At 41.0% G+C, this 20,739-nt stretch overlaps 1 protein-coding gene across 1 annotated transcript in view; it reads left to right on the forward strand.

The window, feature by feature from the left end:
• Positions 1 to 20,739, forward strand: part of EXOC4 (exocyst complex component 4) — a 750,526-nt gene that overhangs the window by 521,182 nt on the left and 208,605 nt on the right. The window contains exon 11 of the mRNA XM_060633916.3: positions 13,740 to 13,959. Coding sequence (XP_060489899.1) covers positions 13,740 to 13,959 — 220 coding nt within the window. The remainder of the gene's footprint in view (positions 1 to 13,739; positions 13,960 to 20,739) is intronic.

The following is a 20,739-nucleotide window of genomic DNA, read 5'->3' on the forward strand; positions in this document are numbered from 1 at the left end:
TATGAGTGAGCGAGCTTTGAATTGGTCCTTGAAGGAAGGTTATGGTGAGAATGACAGCTTTTCAAGCCTCCACCTTAGCTTATATACCACAATTTAGAAAATGGATGGATTAGAAATAGACCACATAGACATCATGAGGAAAGATATGGGGAATTTTTTTTTTTTTTTTTTTTTTTTACACTACTGGGAATATCCAGGAAGCAAAGCTTGCTGGTGAGTAGAGGTAAAAATATATTAGACTTAAGTCTTGATTCCTGCTAGGTACCAAACACTGACTACAATAAGCAAGACACATTCCCTCTCCTCAAGATGTTAGAAACTAGCAGGGAATACAGACACCTCAACAGGAATATTCCGTGGACCTACGGTACTGTGGGGTCAAAGTGAAGGAGCATTCAACCAAGACTCAAGGGGCAAAGGCTCCTGGAAGAGGTCGTATTTGAACTACGGCTGTAGGACAAGGGATTGTTGGGGGGAAAAGGTATGGAGGGGAGTGTTCTAGCAGATGGACCATCATGTGCCAAGACCTGGAGGCAAGAGTGAGTAGGGCACACTGATGAAGCCGGAAGTAGGTAGATATTCTGTGCCTTCATGAGACTAATATAACAGCCATGTGTTAGATAAATTGGAGGAGGAAGGGATTAAAGACGGAAACATCAGTTGGGAAATTGTTTTAGGAAGGCCTGGGAAAGAAATTGCCTTATATTATGTTCTGTCCATCCATCTCCATCATCTATTGTAATAAAAGCCTGAATTATGGTGTTGGATGGAGGCACAGGAATGCCTCTCCAGGCTCCAGCACGAAACTAACTGAGGTGGCAGCATTCCTGTCATAGCTATATCAGGAATAGTCTCTGGGGCGTGGTTCTTTCCCTATGGATGCTTTAGCACCTACACCAGTACATGGCATAAGGTAGACACTCCATACATACTTGCTTAAGTGAATGAAGGAATGAACACATGAATAAATGCATGAACATGAGAGATAATATAAAGAGAATGTCTCGAAGTCTGGAGACTTAGCTGCTTGCATAAATAGCAAGGCTAAAAATAAGAGCGAAGTGAAAGATGAAGAAGTTTGAGCAAGGGTAACTTGAATGAGGATGGGACAAAAATAGGGAACGTAGAAGGAGAGAATTGAAATAATGAGAGGGCAGCCATGAAAATTACCATTTTTAAAAATTTTTTAAGTTTATTTTTTGAGACAGGGGGAGGGGAGAGGCAGAGAAAGACAGGGAGAGAGAGAATCCCAAGCAGGCTCCACGCTGTCAGTGCAGAGTCTGATGCGGGGCTTGAACCCACCAACCATGAGATCACGACCCAAGCAGAGACCAAGAGTTGGATGCTTAACCGCCTGAGCCACCCAAGCACCCCTGAAAAGTTCCATTTTAGAGACAGTTTAAATTGTCAAAAGAACATGCAGTTGAAAATATCTAACGGATGATTGAAAGTACAGATCAGGATCTTGGGGGAAGAAATCAGAACAGGGCTTTGAGATAAGACTTCTTCTATCTCAAGAGAAATAATTCAGTCTTCGGTATGTATATGCAAATATTTGCATTTAGCAAAATTATGGTCCTCTCAGTCCATGCAAGGTTCCACTATATCAGCACATTCTAGGGCTTTTCACATGGACTTCTGTTGATTGTCCTTTCCTTACCAGCTCCCTTAAGGGTGAACATTTGGGAGGCAGTAGTGTTAGAAGAATACATGTTATAGGGGGGTGGTTAAGTCTAGCATGGCGTCTGGAACCACATCACCCAAGTTCAAATTTTGGCCCTGTCACACTTAGTAGTTGTAGGACCTTGAGAAAGTGCATAATCTTTCTGCGCCTTCATTTCTTCTTCCAAATAGCAATTACAGCGTTAGTGGTATACTGGTAAACAAAGCTGCCTTCCAAATACCAATTATACAAATACTCTTCATAGCGTTGTAAGGAATAAGTGAAGCAAAGCATGGCGGTTACTTCAAAAACAGTTCTGGCATGTTCTAAGCACAATGTGACTGTCAGCTATTAATGGTACTGTTATTTTTTCACTTCGTTTCATCGTATGTAAAATGCAGGTAGCAATAGTGCAGACCTCATGGAGTTATTGTGAGAATTGCATAAAAGAATCCATATAAAGCTCTTCAATCAGGACATGGTAAGAGCTGACTGGATATAAGCAATTATTAATGGAGCTCCTACTGACGACAACAGGTAGAAGATTTGCCAGATTCCCCTGTGTCTAGCATTAGAATATCTGAAGCCAACAGATACAGAACCCCCCAAATACAATATGTTTAATACATTACATGTAAGTTTCCAGGAGATATGATAGGCAATTTGTAATAAGTTGCTATTTTTCTTGAAAAATTTTCAGGCAGCCTTATCTTTTATAAAAAAAAAAAAAAAAAAAGGAAGAAAGAAGAAAAAAATACAAAGGAGGTTATTTTCACTATAAATATGTGGAAAGGATAGAAACAATTCCAGGCCCTGTCGGAAAAGCAGGATTATCATTTTGTCTCAGAATTTGATATCAATAGCCCTGATTGATTATTTATATGGAATGTCTCATTAAAAAAGAAGATTGTTTAATATTAAGGGTTTGAATTACTTCAATTTCCAAATTATTTGCTTAAAAAATTTAAACAGCTGTCGTTTCAAAGAGGCTTACTTCATTTTACCTAAAGTGCTTTTCCGTCTGGAGGGAACACTTAAATGCAGTCACAAATCACTTGCAGTATACTCGTGGTAAGATTTTTTAAAGTTAAATTTGTTTACAAGCCTGCAGAGTTCAAATTTTGTGGCTAATATTCTTTTCTCCCTTTACTTAATGATTTTTACCTCTTTTTTCCTCTAGTGCTAGGCATGAATTTTACTCATTACAAACAAGAGCACCCCAAACCCTTTTTATTTCATTAGTTCAGCAAATGGTCCCCTAGGGGTGTGGGCTGAGGAAATGATTGGGCTCTGTGATGATGAGCTTATTTTGCACTTTTACCCAGAAAATCTCTATATACAAAAGGCACAGAGAGTACTTACACTCAGCATGAACAATTACAGACTGTTGGGGGGGCCTCTTCCCGATGTGCCAACGACTTACTCCCATGAATTAAGAGGCAAGTGCGCTCCAAAGTGCATTAACCTTTATGGATTTTTCTCCGGTTTTCATGTTCCACTGATTTATGGTCTGAAATATGCCTGTTGCTGCTGCTTCTGAGTGAGTCCCTTGTAAGTCATTTCTAAATGATCTTTTTTTGAGTCAGATAATCCAAGTAAGTCGAATATTTCCAATCGATTCCTGTGAGGCTGCTTTTTTTTTTTTTTTCCTCCAAGTTGTTTTAGTTTGCTGTGTGCCTTAAAGGTCAAATCTGAGACTGAGTGCGTAAGAATGATGTCTTAAAGGAGCCACGCTTGCCGGCAGCTTCTTGGTGCACGCCGAACTATTTGCGGCCTTTTGCGTGGCCTCACTTGGGTTTGATTCCTAAGGTCCATTTACCTTAGTACCTCATCTAACTGGTTCCAGTTTCTTTGTGCAAGGATAGGCTCATGTCTGGGAACAGATTTCATTACGGGTTATAGATTGCTTTTTTTCATACAAATCAAGCATGGCGGGGGTTTTGAGTCTACTGTGCCATCATACAAGTCTCCTGTTTCTCTTAGAGTGAAGGGTGGAAAAGTGTCATCAGCATTCAGGACTCCGTTATCAGTGCTGCTTGGCATCATTTTCCGCAGGCCCGTATTTCTGCAGAATAGTTCTGCGTTGGACACTCAGTGTTCCGTTCTCTGTGTGTCCGAAGATCATTTCTATTTACTGGATTTGGGGTGGGGGGGAGAGGATGTAATTTGGTTTTCTCTTTGCAATGCCTGTATCATTCACCCTATAGGGTCACTGTTACCACTATCGTTTGCGTTCGTGCGGTAAAACCACAACATAAAATCAAAGGTACGAATTTCAGAAAATTCAAGTTCAGAATTCTGGCTCTTAAATCACAAGTAATTCTTTCATGTCTCTGTCATAAACAGTACATCACCACTACTAGGTATTTATCCAAAGGATACAGGAGTGCTAATTCGAAGGGGCACATGCACCCCAATGTTTCTAGCAGCGCTGTCGACAGTAGCCAAAGTATGGAAAGAGCCCAAATGTCCATCGATGGATGATGTCCATCGATGGATAAAGAAGATGTGTATGTACGTTTTGCATATGTACATGCATACATATACACAATGAAATATTACTTGGCGATCAGAAAGAATGAAATTTGCCATTTGCAACAATGTGGATGGAACTACAGTATATTATGCTAAGCAAAATAAGTCAGAAAAAAGATAATTATCATATCACTCACTCATACGTGGAATTTAAGAAACAAAACAGATGAACATAAGGGAAGGAGAGCAAAAATAACATGAAAACCGAGAGGGAGACAAACTGTAAGAGACTCTTAAATACGAAAAGCAAACTGAGGGTTGTTGGAGGGGTGTTGGGTGGGAGGATGGGTTAAATAGATGAGGGGCCTTACAGAGGACTTGTTGGGATGAACACTGGGTGTTATATGTAAGTGATGAATCACAAATTCTCTTCTTGAAATCATTATTATATGTGCGTTAACTATCTTGGCTTTAAATTACAACAGAACAAAATAAAAACAATGCATCACTGTTGATTGCTAACTAAACTTTCAATGTGTGCATTTATAAATATCTGTGTCATCTGGCATTATTGTACAGATACTAAATGTGACAGTAGGGTATTGTTCAGTGAGGAGGGTGCCATGGGGACTTACCTTTGAGTATGCTTGACTACTTAAGCAGAGCTTTTGCAGGCTTGTAAATATCATGCAACTTTTCATGGAGAGACCTCGGACCAAAATGAAGGGAAGAGCATGGTTCAGATTTTTCAAAATGTCTTTAAAGCTATTATATAATGGAAGAGATTCAGAGCTTCTTGGTGGAGGTAAGCATGGTACATCTCTGCAGAGAGTCTAGATTGGAAGGTCCATTAGTGGAACTGATAATGCTAAGAGAAGCTAAAGAATATAGGTAGTCAGAGGGATAAATCCCTCTGCACATTTCTACTGGTTCCAATGCATGGGACCAGGAGAAAAATCTTCAAGCCTTTCAGACAAATGTTTTGTGTACATTATGCAGCCTAAAATACCAAAGTTAGATGTGTGATAATATGCAACAAAGTTAGGAAATCTCAAAGTGGAAAGAATAAATATATTGTATATTGCATGACACAGATTATATACAAGTATATACATTAAAAATGTAATTAGCAATAAACTGACACACTGTTTGTGGGAGAGACGTGAATGAAATTTCTTGTGCTCCAAAAGCCAGATGAATTTGAATTTTCTGAAATCCACCCGTTTGATTTTCTGCTTTGCAAAATCATGGTTCCCCATGACTGGGTTCACATTATGCATTTTTGGCAAGAACATCAGAGAAGCGATGCTGTATTGTTCTCTATCTTATTAGGAGGTACATATCAGCTTGTCCTGTTACTGGTCATGTTGGCCACGGAATTTTAAAAATTCATTAGGGTGTGAATGTTAGGAATTCATATTTCCTATGAGTAACTACTTTTATTCAAATGAATAAATACTGCTCCCATTGCAACGTCTAAAGTATAGAATAGGCCCTCCATGTTCAAGGGCATTTCCATCTGGTAGTAGCTGTAATTCTTGGCTGAGATAAAATGGAAGACATGGAGCTTTACAATGAAACAGAATTTGTGGTGAGGAGGCTGGGGTTAACCAAGGAGCTTGGGAAGCCTGAATGAAATTTTAATGAGTTTACCATTTCCCTGGATAGAAATCAAATCAAGATAAAAAATTTTTAAACACCAGGTCAAATATAAGTCGTGTGTGCTCGTGTATGCATTCCAAAGGCCACGCACTTGCTGTAGGAAAGAGCAAACTTAAAATATAGGTACTGCATATGTACGTATTTTAGGAGGCCCCCCAGTTGATGATATTCTAAAAAGAAAACCTTTGGTTAAATATTTATGAACAGCAATATTAGAATTTAGGAAACGCGGTCCTAAATGGTTTAGACATTCAAATGCCAGGAATCTGTTGCCTACTGTCACTTGTTTTTTGGTTTATCCTACTTTATAACCTTAGGTTTAGGAGGCTGGTCTGAATAAGGTGCCTCAAAATCCTGTGATTAGATGCTCTGCATGTAGCATTATGTAGATCCTTTTCTTTGAGTCTCATTCTCCTCGTTTCCATATCCACAGCCGTACCTGGGGCCATCTCATCATTTACAGGATAGGAATCCCTAGTGTGAAAGCACTTCACCAGATTAGATAATACCCTTTTGACAAGGTTCCGTCTGTGTTCCATCTCAACTTTGAAGTGAAGTGTTTTCTTTCCTAATGAGATTCTTTTCACTGTTAAAAATTCAGCACTTTCTTACTTCCCTAGAGCTGATTAGGAGCATTGTTGGAAAAACTGGGCCTTTTGATGAGTCGCCTCCACACCCTTGACTATCTCTCCTGTCTTCCCATTCACCAGATCAATTTTAAAGTCCTTCCTTCCGAGGGAAAAGGAGTCATGCAGTACATTGTGGGAATCTGGGGTGAATAAAATGTAGAGTCGTCCATGAAAAATCATGAGGAGCTACTCCCAATAGCTTGTGGGTATAATTCAACAGACGCCAAATGAGGATGTTCATTGTAGGATTATCTCTAATAAAAACAGGAGACAGCATTAATATTCCCTAATAGATGTTTGGTTTAATAATGCTGTGTTCATTAGTGTGATGGAATGACTTCATAATACTCTGTAGAAGAAGAGACTGTAAAGTTGTGCGAATAACCATATTGTACAGAGCAAAAAACAACGTTGGGACTGTGGTCAAGGACCAGATAGAGAACATTCTTTCAGGAAGAGGCAACTGTTAACGGTGGGGTGGTGGAGCGATGGGATGATTTTTCTTTCTTCTTAAATATTTTATTGGGGCCTCTAGTCCAGATTCTTGGGGGGAAGGCATTATTTGTCAGAGAGGTCACACCTCAGTTTCAGGAACTGTGGGTTGAAGTTCAAGAACCTGCTACTTTTATTCAGCACTCCCTTCCCCAAATACCTCCTGAGAGCCTACTGGGTGCCGGCCATAGTGGACGTAGTACTGAGCTCTGAGGATACAGAAGTGAGCGATTTACACTTGACCCCTCACCACCCGGAGCTTTGGTCGTTCCTCCGTCAGCTTGTTCCTGAAAGGGTCGAAGTATTAATCTGCTGGTCCACATTGCCAGTTATGGGCAAGCGTAGGAAAACAAAGGGGCAGGGTGAAAAACACCCCGTCACGCATGTACCCCTTTCCTCCACAACCCCATCAGGGCTCATGTGCCGGTAATAATCACAAAAATAGTAGCTGCTGCTTACTCGGCGGTTGCTGTGTGCCCACCTCGGTGCCGAGTGCTTAACATTGATTTCCTCCTTTAACCATCAGGACGATCTTGAATATTACCATCTCCGTTTTATAGAATACAACAGAAAGACGAAGAGGGGCTAAGTAACCTGCCCAAGACTGTACATTCAGAATTCAGTCCCCGGAATACCTACTGTGAGTGTTCTGCCGCGGCCGCTCAGCTTCCCTCAGTCAGTCCTCCCCGCAGCGACCGAGAGTCTGGATCCCCTCCTGGCTGTTTGGGAGAGTTCCTTTTCTGTGTCCTTCCTGCCCAGGAAAGGGCGATTTGCCCATTTCGTGTACTTGCTTCCCCTTGTTGACGGGAGTCGGAACAAGCTGATCAGACAGCCTTATTTTTTCTCTTCCCTGGCACACGTTTCGTGCTTTCTGTGCAGTGAGAGGGCCTGCCTGCACAGCTCTGAAAGCAGATTCGGACACATGTCGAACGGGTCCCCTTGAGTTAGAGGTGACGACGGCAACCTGGGTGTGTCCTTTTAGACGGATAGGCGTGCTGTGGGGAACGTGTGACTTGTGTTTGAAGGAAATCCGTCAGCTACAGGTGATGGGAGCCCTGCCCCTCCATCATTGCGGCTCAGAGCAACTTCGCATCTGGGGGACACCAAAAACAAATAGCGGACTAGAAAAAAAGAAAGTATGGATAATTTAGACTTCTCTCTCTTACTGTTTAGGAGCAGGCTAACTAGTAAAAAGAAAAATTTTTTAATTTAAATTCTACTTATTTATTTTGAGAGAAAAAGGGGGAGAGGAGTAGAGAGAGAGAGAAGAGAGCGAGAGAATCCCAAGCAGGCTCCGTGCTGTCGGCACAGAGCCCGCCTTGGAGCTCGAACTCACGAACCGTGAGATCATGACCTGAGCCGAAATCAAGAGTCGGACGCTTAACTGACTGAGCCACCCAGGCGCCCCCCCTAGTAAAAATTTCTTTTTAACATCTGGTAAAGATTTTGAAATTGTGGGAAGTGCCTCTCAGAAAGCTTCTTCTAAGTCCCGTTGAAAAGAATAAGGAGGGATTCTGATGATTGAATCCCATAATATTAAATAAAATACAAAGGCCTTTGGTGTGGTTACTCATAAGCAAATTCAAAACAGTGGTTTTCTTTTAGAGGCAGACCAAGGAGAGAGGGATGAATCTGGGCTGGCGGGGTGGGGAGTGGCACCTGGGACAGGTACTTCTCAGGATTAGATGAATCAGAAGGAGTCAACACGGCAGGATGTGGGATTTGGAGATTTTTAAATTATGGTTAACTACCTTTATGTCTTCATTTTTCCCCACCTTCTTCCCCTCACTCCCTTCTTAAAGATTTATTACGTCTTGTTTGGTAGTCACTCTTTTACTTCCCTTTCCGTGTTGATGAAGTCAGTTAAGAGGCCTCATTGATGTTTCCCATGGCTTTTCAATTTCTGCTCTTTCCTTTACATTCTTTGAGTTACTCTGTCTCTATGATGATCCTATATGTGTAAGTTCTCACTTCCCCCCAGCCGCTGTGTGCTTGCCTCTGGGTGCAAGGACAGGTTGCAGGCTCATCAGAGCTTCATGGAATGTTAGACTGGCGATATGCAAGATTAACCATGATGTGTTTGTGTACTAAGTAAAGGAAACCCTTTATTAGGTCACACAGCTAAACTGAACATTTCTACACCAAACTTTTTTTCTTTATTATTTTTTAATGTTTATTTCTTTTTTAAAGAGAGACAGAGGCAAAGCGCAAAAGGGGGAGGGACAGAGAGAGGGAGACACAGAATCCAAAGGAGGCTTCAGGCTCTGAGCTGTCAGCATAGAGCCTGTCAGGGGGCTCGAACTCATGAACCATGTATGTGATCTCGACCTGAGCAAAAGTTGGACGCTTAACCAACTGAGCCACCCAGGCGCCCCCACCAAACTTCACATGTGGCCTGATTAGAAAGCCATTTATGAAGTACAGTCTTTGGTGTACGTAGGTAGTTTCTTTTTAATATTCTAATTTAATTTTTTTTGAGTAATACATTCACGGTCTTTGAAAATCCGATGATTGTAAGCGTTCTTTCCTATTTACTAGATGGGATGCTGATTCAAAAATTGTTGAATAAAGCCAGTTTGATCTTTAAAAAAAAATCAAGCAATTATTAAAAGTTATCATTGAAAAAAAGTCTTATTCCCACTCCTCTTGCAGACCCCACTCGTCCCCTGCTTCCTACAGGTACTCACTTTGACTAGACCTTTGTGAGTCCTGTCAGGATGTCTTTATCATAAAATAAACAAAGGAGGGTATATAATTTTTACAGAAAGGTCGGTGTAATGAATACTACTAAATACATATTGATCTGCAGCGTGCGTTTCTCACTGAACAATTTATCTTGGAGATCTTTTCACGTTAGTGCATCAGAAGCTTCCACGTTTGGGGGTTGAGGTTACTGTAGATACACCACAGTTTATTTGATTAATCCCTGAATGATGGATTCTTTTGTCCTTTGCTGTAAAAACAATGCTACACTGATCTGTGTAATCATATTTAGAAATAGCTGTCAGAAGAATTTCCCAGAAGTGGGATTTCTGGGTCAAAAGGAAGTGCATTTGTAATTTTGAGTGATGATTCCAACTTGCCCTTCGTGAGGGTTGCACCATTTTTCATTCCCATCAACAATACTTGAGGATGCCTGTTTCCCATACGTACGCCAAAAGAGCACGCTTTCAAGTTTTGGGGATTTGATCAATGCTTGGTTATAAAAAATGGCATCTCAGTATAGTTTACTTCTCATTTTTTTCATTAGGAACAAAGTTAAGAATTTTTTCTTATGTTTAGTGGCCATTGTATTCCTTTTTACCGTAAACCGTCTTTTCCTGTCCTTTGGTCATTTTTGCACTAAGTTGTTTTTTTTTTTTTTTCCCTGACTCATCTGTGATAGAAGTTGCAAATATATCTTCCCAGTTAATCATTCAGTTTTTGTCTTTATTTCATTTGATTTGATTTCACTTCATCTCCCTCTACATTTTTTTTGGAAGAAAATTTAAAATACAACACAGTCCTTGCTTTGCATAACATTGTAGAACTGTAAAAATCACCGTGCAAAGCAATCTTAGTCAATGGGGTAAATCACAATTCTTTCTCGACTTTAGGAAGTTTTTGCCAAAACATGAAAAAGTCCCTTGCTGGCGGTTATAAATTTGTCCAAAAATGAAAAAAAAAATAAGAAAACTAATATGTTTTCATATTAGTATTTCATTTCTTTGTTAAAATCCTATCAGAGTACTTTGAACACCTTTCATCCTGTGCTTTACGATACACAGTGAGCACCTTTTGTAGGTGTTGGGGAAACGTCATACCTCCTTTAAGTCTGGATCTGCAGGCATTTTATTTTTTGCTTTTCAATGTCATGAAACATCTTCAAGAGCTCCTTTACCGTGCAGTTGGGGCCACAGCACTTCCTCCGGGATGTTTTCATCCCTTTTGCCGCAAAGGCTTTCTCCCTGGTGAGGTGAATAAATTCTCCTTCCCTCTGCTTGTGTTTCTTTCTCAGATGGAGGCGATGTCAACATTCCTAGCTGTTTCTTCTGTAAATCCCTTTACCTTCCACCCAAATTCCACTCCCAGTGTTACCACTGTTCGTTTTGTTTTTGTTTTTTCTGTACGTCTGTCTTTTTTTGGCCAATTCCCTCTTTTAATTATCCATTTTTGTAAAACATCGCATGAGTTTATCACTGGCAGACAAGGAGACAACACAAGTACACGCTTTGTCACCCGAACATGAGTGGCAGATGTGCAGTTATCAGTCACTGATAGACTGATCCATTGATCATGGTGAACATCAATTGTTTACATAGAGATTTCTGGACTGAAGAGGTAGCAGCAAAGTTTTCATTTTATGCCGTTACTCACAGTTAATCTACTGTAGTAACTGGAATTTAAACCTTGTTTTTGGGGGGGACTGGTGTTACTGGGTGGTAATAACTTAAATCTTTGCATATCAAAACCATGCAAAGCAGATACAAAGAATAAACTAACAAATATCTGCATACTCATCTGTGAGTTTGGACAGTTACTAACATTCTATCTTTGTTTTATGTATTTTTTTTTATTTGAGAGAGAGAGAAAGTAAGTACGAGTAGGGGAGAGGGGCAGAGGGGGAGAGAGAATCTTAAGCAGGCTCACACTCAGCACAGAGCCCAGCACGGGGCTTGATCCCATAATGTTGGTGCCAAAATCAAGAGTAGGACACTCAACTGACTGAGCCATCCAGGCGCCCCTTTGTTTCAAGTGTTTTTAATAAAGGGAACAGATCATTGCAAATAAGGTTGAAGTACTCTTTTGTCCACACCTCCCTTCCTGTTCCCTTTCATAACCTCCCAACTTACATACCCTCATGAAGTAAAAGAATACCATTCATTCTCCCTCCCTCCCGCCACCTTTTTTTTTTTTTTGAGTGTTAGCACGCAATGTTACATTAGTTTCAGGTGTGCAACTTAATGATTTTGACAAGTTTATGCATTATGTGGTGTTCACCATGGATACAGCTACCGTCTGTCCTATTACGTCACTATGGTGATATCACTGAGTATATTCCTTATGCTCTGCTTTTTAATCCTGTGACTTACTCATACCATATCCAGAGGACTGTATCTCCTTGCCCTTCCCTTACTTTGCCCAGTCTCCCCCATCCCACTCCCAGCAACCATCAATTTGTTCTCTGTATTTATAGTGTAGATTCTGCTTTTTGTTTGTTTATTCATCTTTTTTAGATTCCATTTACAAGTGGATCATATGGTATTTGTCTTTCTCAGTCTGACTTATTTTACTTAATGTAATGGGTCCATGCATGTTGTGTCAAATGGCATGATCTCATCCCTTTTTAATGGCTGTGTAATATCCCAGTGTGTGTGTGTGTGTGTGTGTGTGTGTGTGTGTGTGTGTGTATGGTATATATATGGTCATATATATATATATATAGATAGATAGATAGATAGATGTATGTGTGTGTATATTTATAACATATACATATACAAACATACATCTCACATTTTCTTTATCCATTCGTCTATTGATGGACACTTAGGTTGCTTCCATGGCTTGGCTATTGTAAATAATGCTGCAGTAAACATAGGGGTGCATGTATCTTTTTGAGTTCGTGCTTTCGTTTTCCCTGGGTAAATATCCTGTAGGGGGATTATTCGATCATATGGTTGGTTCGTTTTTTTTTTTTTTAATTTTGTGAGGAAATTTCTTACTGTTTTCCAGAGTGGCTGTACAATTTACATTCCCACCAGCACTGCACAAGGGTTCCTTTTTCTCCACATCCTCACCGATACTTGTTGTTTCTTTTCTTCTTGATTTTAGCCATTCTGACAGGTGTAAGGTGATATCTCATTGTGGCTTCATGTAAAAGAATGAAATTGGACCGCTTTCTAATACCATACACAAAAATAAATTCAAAATAGATTAAAGACCTAAATGTGAGACCCGAAACCATAAAAACCCTAAAAGAGAACACAGACAGTAATTCCTCTGACATCAGCAATAGCAATAATTTCTAGATATGCCTCCTGAGGCAAGGTAAACAAAAGCAAAAATAGACTATTGGGATCGTATCAAAATAAAAAGCTTTTGCACAACAAAGGAAACCATCAGGAAAACAAAAAGACAATCTACTGAATGGGAGAAGATATTTGCACATGACATATCTGATAAAGGGTTAGTATCCAAAATATATTAAGAACTTATGTAACTCAGCACCAAAAAAAGAAAAACAAAAGCAAAAAACACCACCAAATAATCCTATTAAATGGGCAGATGACCTGAATAGACATGTCTCTAAAGAACACATGCAGATAACCAACAGACACATGAAAAGATGCCCAGCATCACTAATCATCAGGGAAATGCAAATCTCCCTTAAAAAAGAAAAAAAAAACACATTTCTATCTACACATATAAAGATCTCTGTGAGAAATACGGAGTATTTGGGGGTGTGCTTTTAAATTTGCACTGTAATTTTCTGTTCATCATGCCTGCCTTTGCTTTTTGTATTCTTATTTCCTTCTCGAAATAATACAAATGGGTTTTGGTGTTACCCCTTTTTTCCCCTTTCAGTTTAGCAGTCATGTGTTCTATTTTGTCCTATTTCTATTCAATTAGTGAAATAATAACTTAGAAAAATAAAAAGAACTCTTATAGAGACAAATAACAAAGTAATGACATGTTCTTGTTAAGAATTCTGGGAATTCCCCCTCATCTCTCCATAGAAAGACATGCCAAAGCCTAGAAATACCCATATGTGTTTTGTGATATTTTTAGAACTATTTTTCTGATATATTTAATGACCATTTTCTTCTGTTGTCTTCCAGATTTATTCAAGAGATCGAGCATGCCCTGGGACTCGGCCCAGCCAAACAGTGTCCTCTTCGAGACTTTCTCACTCTGTACATCAAAAACATCTTCCTGAATCAGGTCCTGGCAGAGATCAACAAGGAGATTGAAGGAGTCACTAAAACATCTGACCCCCTGAAGATCCTAGCTAATGCGGACACCATGAAGGTGATGGGGGTACAACGGCCTCTCCTACAGGTGATAATATACTCACTGTTTCTATCAGTAGTTTTCATGGAATTGGCAGGAGACACAAATTACAAAAAGAAGAAGAATTACCATCTGTTTCCGTATTCATCAGAGACAAAATAAGAGGAAGTAAATTAGACAGGCACTAGGGGAATTTAGAACTAATGGGGAGATAATGGAAATTCCTTAAGATCTTATATAAGAAAAAAGTGGCTGGCTTTGAATATGGAAGGTGGTGAATCTCGTTAATATGCAAGCAGTTCCTCATTATTTTCCTGGAACTTGTCCTTGAGAGGAATTCTTTTCCCACTGGCGAATGTGTCAGGAGTATGCAGGACTTAAGGAAAGGAAATTACCATGCCTAACCTCAAGCACCAACAGGAAACCCTGTGTGCCATTTCAGGGCAGACCTACTACGAGCTTGGCTAGCTCACAGTGAATTTGAACCCACCAGCAAACTGACTGGCAGATCATTTAATTCACATGATCCTGTTAATACCGAAAATTTTACATAGACTATGTAAAGAAATGGTTTCTAGGCAACAGAAAATAATTTGTCAGTAGATATTTGGATTTATAGGCTTCCAGCGTATATCCATTGTAGCCAGTGACTTGAAGGTAAATATAAAACCAAAAGAGTATTAGTATGAGTTTAAATCATTTATGTACATTAACTATTATTACATGGTTATTGTATTTTTATAGTGTTTCTTTATTTGAGAGAATGACGGGCACGATGGCATATTTTTTAATAAGTTGCACAAAACAAGGATATCTCAGAGTGTGGAAGGCTTGAGTTCTTTCAAAGAAAAGTTGTATAAATGGAAAGGAGTTACAGCTGTTACAGTTGCTTGCCCTTACCTGCCTTTATATATGTGTTCCTTGGTTTTTCCTTCTTTGCACATCAGAATTAATAGAAATCCTGGACCTTTCGTAGGCAAATGTTCGAGTTATGAGCATTCTTTTTTTAATGTTTATTTATTTATTTTTGAGAGAGAGAGAGAGCAGGGTAGGGTCAGAGAGAAAGAGAGAGAGACAGGAGACAGAGAATCCCAAGCAGACTCTATGTTGTCAGCGCAGAGCCCGTTGCAGGGCTTGAACTCCCAAACCATGAGATCTTGACCTGAGCCGAAATCAGGAGTCAGGCGCTTAGCTAACTCAGCCACCCAGGCGCCACCATGAGCATTCTTTTCCATGAGAAAACTTGTTTGTGGTATGGCATTTGCTTCTCCCAGAACTTGAGTAACAGCATCACGCCTAGGAAAGGGTACATTCAGATCATCTGGGTCTGTGTCAGATACATTCCTTGTGAGGGATCTCTACTAAGTGTGGAAGCAGAGAAGGGACAATGGCAAAGGCATGTGCTCACTTCTGCCCCTACTGGATTACTCTTCCGCTGGCTCTTTGCATGGCTGGGACCTTGTTCTCTCAAGAGTCTCAGTTCAGATGTTACCTCCACGGGGCAGCTTTTCCTGACTGTCCTACCCGAGTAGGTCCCCTTCCCTGGTTATTTTACATTCTTCCCTCCCTCTGACACCCCAATCCGTTCCAACACTGAAACTGAACTCCATGGACTCTTATCACCAAAGCTCCCTTCCCAGGTGACTTAAGATCTGGTTTGGCCAATAGCAGGCACTAGCAGCAGATTGGAAGAAGAAAGAGAAGAGAGAGATTAAGGTTGTTTCTTATCTCCTTCCTCTCCACTTTGGATCATTGTTCTGGCCACGGGTGCATCCCTCGTATCCAGGGGTCCTGTCAGGTGACACCCATTCCGTAGCTGCAGGTCTCACTGGGCTCTGGTAACACCCTTTCTTCTCTTTGTCCCTTAATGACAACCTTTCTGCTATTATTAGACTCTGGGTGCCTCACCAGCCCTCCTTTCTTCTTTCAGCACTGCCCATACCTCGGTAATTCATCTCTTCATCAATGTTTCTTCATTCGACCATCGGCCTGGAGTTCTCTTTTTTCTCAAGATCCTGAATAGATCTCCTCAGTTAGTCACTGTTTTAACATAACACTTTGATTTTTTTTTTCATCTTCACACAACTACCATAATTATTAGTTCATTGATTTTCCAACTTGTTTATTTTGTCTTTTCCTAATAGAACATAAGTTCCAAAAGCATAGTACGGGACCAGGCAGCCGAAGGGGCTCGATACATAACTTATGGAACGAGTGCATACATGCACGGATAGATGGATGGGTGGATAGACACAGTTGGATAAGTTTGGAGAGTCAGAAATAATTGCAGAGTCAGAGTGGGAAGACGAGAGACAGAGAGAGAGTGACAAAACCTTGTCTTTCTCTAGCTTCTGTCTGACCATATCATGAGCTTCCTCTCCTTCAGAAAAGCATCCAGTATTTATGTCCCTGCAACGTCAGTCTGTACAGCACAGAGCAATTTTAATATGCTTTGGTGTACTGAATTTAAAAGAACACAAAGGCAACAACGTACTACAGAGAGGATCTGTGTACTAAAGAGGCTGGCTTATTGTACATAATAATTTTCAGCTTGAGTAGCAGAAACACATTAAAACTCGTAACTGGTTGACTACAGGCTGGGCCATGTCAGGGCCACACTTTGCGGCTCAATGACATCTCGGGGAGTCTACCGCTGTCTTATTAAATCACGCCCAACCTTGTCACCAGCCATAGTGTTAGTGTGGCTCTTGTTTCTTAAATCGATTACTCCATTCTGAGGCAAGATGAGAACTCCGCCTTCACCCGAGTCCAGATAGAATTCTACTTATGTGAGTAAATCTTTAAACTAAGGTCATTCAACTAATTAATCTCCAAATTTGTTGTCAGAGCCCCAAACACCTGCTCTCTTACTTAGTTATGTTGTTGCCCTTTCTTTTCTTCATAAAAATTTTATTTTCTAAGAATCCAAATTAGTTAGGCCATATCAATAAATTTGTTTAATATTCTCAGAGTAATGAGATTTAAAAAGTAAATGAGATGGTTATTTTCCTTTCCCATCTTGAGACATCCTCTCGCTTTTATAATCACTGTAAATTGTTTTCGGACATAAGTTCCCATGGTCAAGTTTCAGTGTTCCTGAAATGTGTTTCTGTGTCGCCTTGACATCTTCATTCCCAGCTAATTGTAAGTGACTAATCTGAAGCAAAATAAATAATTCTCAACCATTTTTGCTGAGAATCCAAAACAGCCGTTAAGAAGGGAGTTTGGAGAAACACACAGAGGCGTACAAGATGCGGGTGGGGTAAGTAGTCAGTTACTCCCGGTTTAAAAGTGTCCTTTGTAGTCACTCCCTCTGCTTGACTGTCCTTTGGTTTCCCACAAGAAAAGGACTGCGCCCGTGCCCTGAGGCCGCTCCCAGTGTTCCACAGCAGCGGCCCAGCCCAATTCCCCAGGGGCGGTGTGGAAGGACAGCTGTGTCAGGACTGATTTCATTTGTTTGATGAACAGACATGCCCAGAACCCCAGGACCTGTGTCCCTACTGCTCTGAAATGGCATCTGGGCAGTATAGACAGTCTGTTACGAGGGGGCATTTCCATGGGTGATGACGTGCTTTTTGAATCCATAATTTCACTGTCAAGGCACAGAATTCACAGAAGGGAAGGAAATAGGAAGGAGGAGTTGACAGACACCATCCTCTAGGTGCGCAAGTAAACACACAGCTGTGCAAGTATTGGCCCAAATTATACAGCAGCAAAGTACTGGTAGTAATAACAGTAACAGTTGCATTCGTAATAGTAGACAGTGGTAATGATAGCAGCTGACACTTTCAATAGCCTTAACCACCAGCCGGACACTATTCCAATTGTTTGTATGTATTGGCTTGTGTCTTACATTAATTGGCAACAGCTTTGCCAGGGCGGTGTTTTTATTACGGGGAGGAAACAGACATAGTGAAATTAAATAACTTGCCCACGGTCACATAGCTAGCAAGTACTAGAACTATAATTCAAACCCAGGCAACTGACCCTGGAGTCCGGTGTCCAAATGAGTTCTACTCAGAACGTAGCCTGAGGAGTATGCTTGTCTGCAAGCTATTCGTTACCAGTCTGCAGTGAGAGTACAGAATTGGAGAGGAAGCATTTAGGCGCCCCCCTCCCACTCCTTTTAAAGGAATTTGCCATTGCCCGTCGAAACTAATAACAAAAACGATTGGGATTTGTGTTTTGTATATCTTTGTGGTTAAAAAAAAATTATTAATCGATATCTGTTGTATTTTATAAAGGTATCAATCTGCAACAGATTGTGGGGGCCGGGCTGTGCTCTCACCATAGTTAGGGACCCACTGCCCTAAATTTCTTACTCCTTTAAGAGAGTAAGAACTAAAAGCACGGAACCAATCGTCTCTCACCTTGGTGCCCAAGGCGCTTTCCAATAGATGGAGTAACTTAAGTATTTCTCACAGGGGGTTCTCTCCTACACCCTCAGCTCCTAGAGCGGTGTCTACTCTAGAGGAGGTACTCCATATTTAATAAATGGATCAGTGGTTGCGTGATTGCAAGTGAATGAATTAATGATGCCTTTCTCAGGACGAAGGCAGATGTGTGCATGTTTTCTCCCCAAGATTCGTGGTCATGGGTTTAAGATTGTTGACAATGCTTAAATTAAAATGTTGCAATTCTTATTCCTCTGATGCTAGCCACATGAAGGCAGGATTTGAATATACCTCATGGTCTGATTGCCTGCTTCCTCTCTTGCCATCCTTGTTTGTTTGTTTGTTTGTTTGTTTGTTTGTTTCAAAATGGCTTCCACTTGTTGCAAGGCAAAGCATGCTGATTCGAATGAAGGAAATCTCTTAGGAGCAATTCCTCATTTCTCCTAAGCCAGAGAAATGAGCATTCTGGCATTCTGGGCATGGAGCTAATGGAAACAGTCCATTGAAGTGGATATTCTTTCATTACCTTATACATCTATAGGCGTCTACAAAGTTTTCCTTCCTTAGACACGAGGAAATACCCACGCCGCTTCCACCTTTATCATTGATTTGGGGATGTTTTTAAATTTCTTTCTTCTTTACTGTCTCCATCAAAAAAACCCAAAAAACAAAAAACAGGGTGGGTGGAGTTAGGAGGCTAATGCTCAAGGTTTTTATCTTTTTACCTGGTAAACTGATGAATGGACATCTAAGCCTGTGATCACAGGTACAAGTAAACATTCTCCCCCACCCCCCGTGGAATAGGCTATAAACCCTTGCTACTTAGAGAGTGATCTGTGGAAAAGAACATCAGCCCTCTGAGTCTGATATGCGTTTATACGGTATTAGATGCGATCTGCATGCACGTTTAGAGTTTGGGAAGCACCGCTTTGTACCAGGGCAACACAAAGTGTGGTCCCTGGACCATCAGCGTCGGCATCACGTGAGCTGGTGAGAAATGCCAAGTTCCTACAGGAATCTTGTTCTCACCAGCCCCCCTGGTAATGTTGACAGAGACTGAAGTTTTAGAAGTATTGCGATCTATCACACCACCATGCCCAGCTGGAGGTCAGGAAATGGGATCTAACGCTTCGGGCTCTCAGCGCTGCAGCGAACAGCAGTCATCACTTTAAAAACAAAAAAACACAACTATCCGGCTTCGTTTCATACAGGCCCAGAAATTGTAAAAACAATATTTGCAGTGGCAGCAGAAGCTGCTTCCTAGTCTAGCACATTGCTGAATTTTGCAAAGTACTTTGCAAACACAGGATGAGCCTCCGTTTTCTGGCTCATGTCGGGGAATGAGAGGAAGAAGCAGCTTTCCTAATGCTTAGGCTCTGATTCTCACATCACTGGAGGAAAAGAGCAGAAGCTGTGCAAGAAAGAATGGAGGCATTCTTGAAACATTTAGAGCATGTTTTCATGCTCCTCACCGCCCCGGTATTTGTCAGAGTTCTTCTGAGACGTGACATGGCTAGATTGCCTGCTAACACCACACCCTTCTCTTCCTTGGCCGGCTGCACCTCCCACCCTTACCTGTGGGGTGTAGAACAGCAGTTCTCAGCAGCAGTACCCATTAGGGTCACCCAGGAGGGGCGCCTGGGGGCTCAGTCGGTTGAGCAATGGACTTTGGGTTAGGTCGTCAATCTCACGGTTTATGAGTTCGAGCCCTACATCGGGTTCTCTGCTGTCAGCACTTAAGAGTGCAGTTCAGATCCTCTGTCCCCCTCTCTCTCTGCCCCTTCCCCCTCTCTGTGTCTATCTCAAAAAATAAACATTAAAAAAAAAAAAAAGAATCACCCTGGAGCTTTCTGCAAACATCACTGCCCAGATCCCATCCCAGAGATTCAATTCAGTTGATCAGGAGTGGGGCCAGTGTTTTGTAAGATGCTCAGATGATCCCGGCATGCAGCCAGAATTAGGGCCACTTGTCTGGATCTTCATAGACTCAGTTATTGCCCTGAGAAGGAGTATATTAAAAATTATAGTTGAGACGTTCTTCAATTCAGTCAGGCTTATGAGGGAAGGCACTCTTTGCTACTTTGAATCAAGCTTGGTACATAAGCCTTGGAATCAGATACAAACAGATTTACAGCCCAGCCATTTCAGCTGATAACTTTGTGGCCGGGACCAAATTAGTAACTTCTCTGTACATATCTTTCCTTCTGCGGAAAGCCAGAATAGTGAAATAGGCCTCATAGGAACACAGGAATTATTTCTAATGATCAGGTGGAGTAATGTTTGTAAAACGCATCTCCTTCTGTCCCCGTGTCACATATGTGTGGGTTTCAGCATTGACTGCCCTGACATGTGTCCCCTGCCTGCTCCCTCACTCTTGCCTCTATAGGCGAGACGTCTGCTGACTCCTGTCTAGATTTCACTCCACATCTCTTCT

This window comes from Panthera onca, chromosome A2, assembly GCF_046562875.1.
Source record: "Panthera onca isolate mPanOnc1 chromosome A2, mPanOnc1 haplotype 2, whole genome shotgun sequence".
Lineage (NCBI taxonomy): Eukaryota > Metazoa > Chordata > Mammalia > Carnivora > Felidae > Panthera > Panthera onca.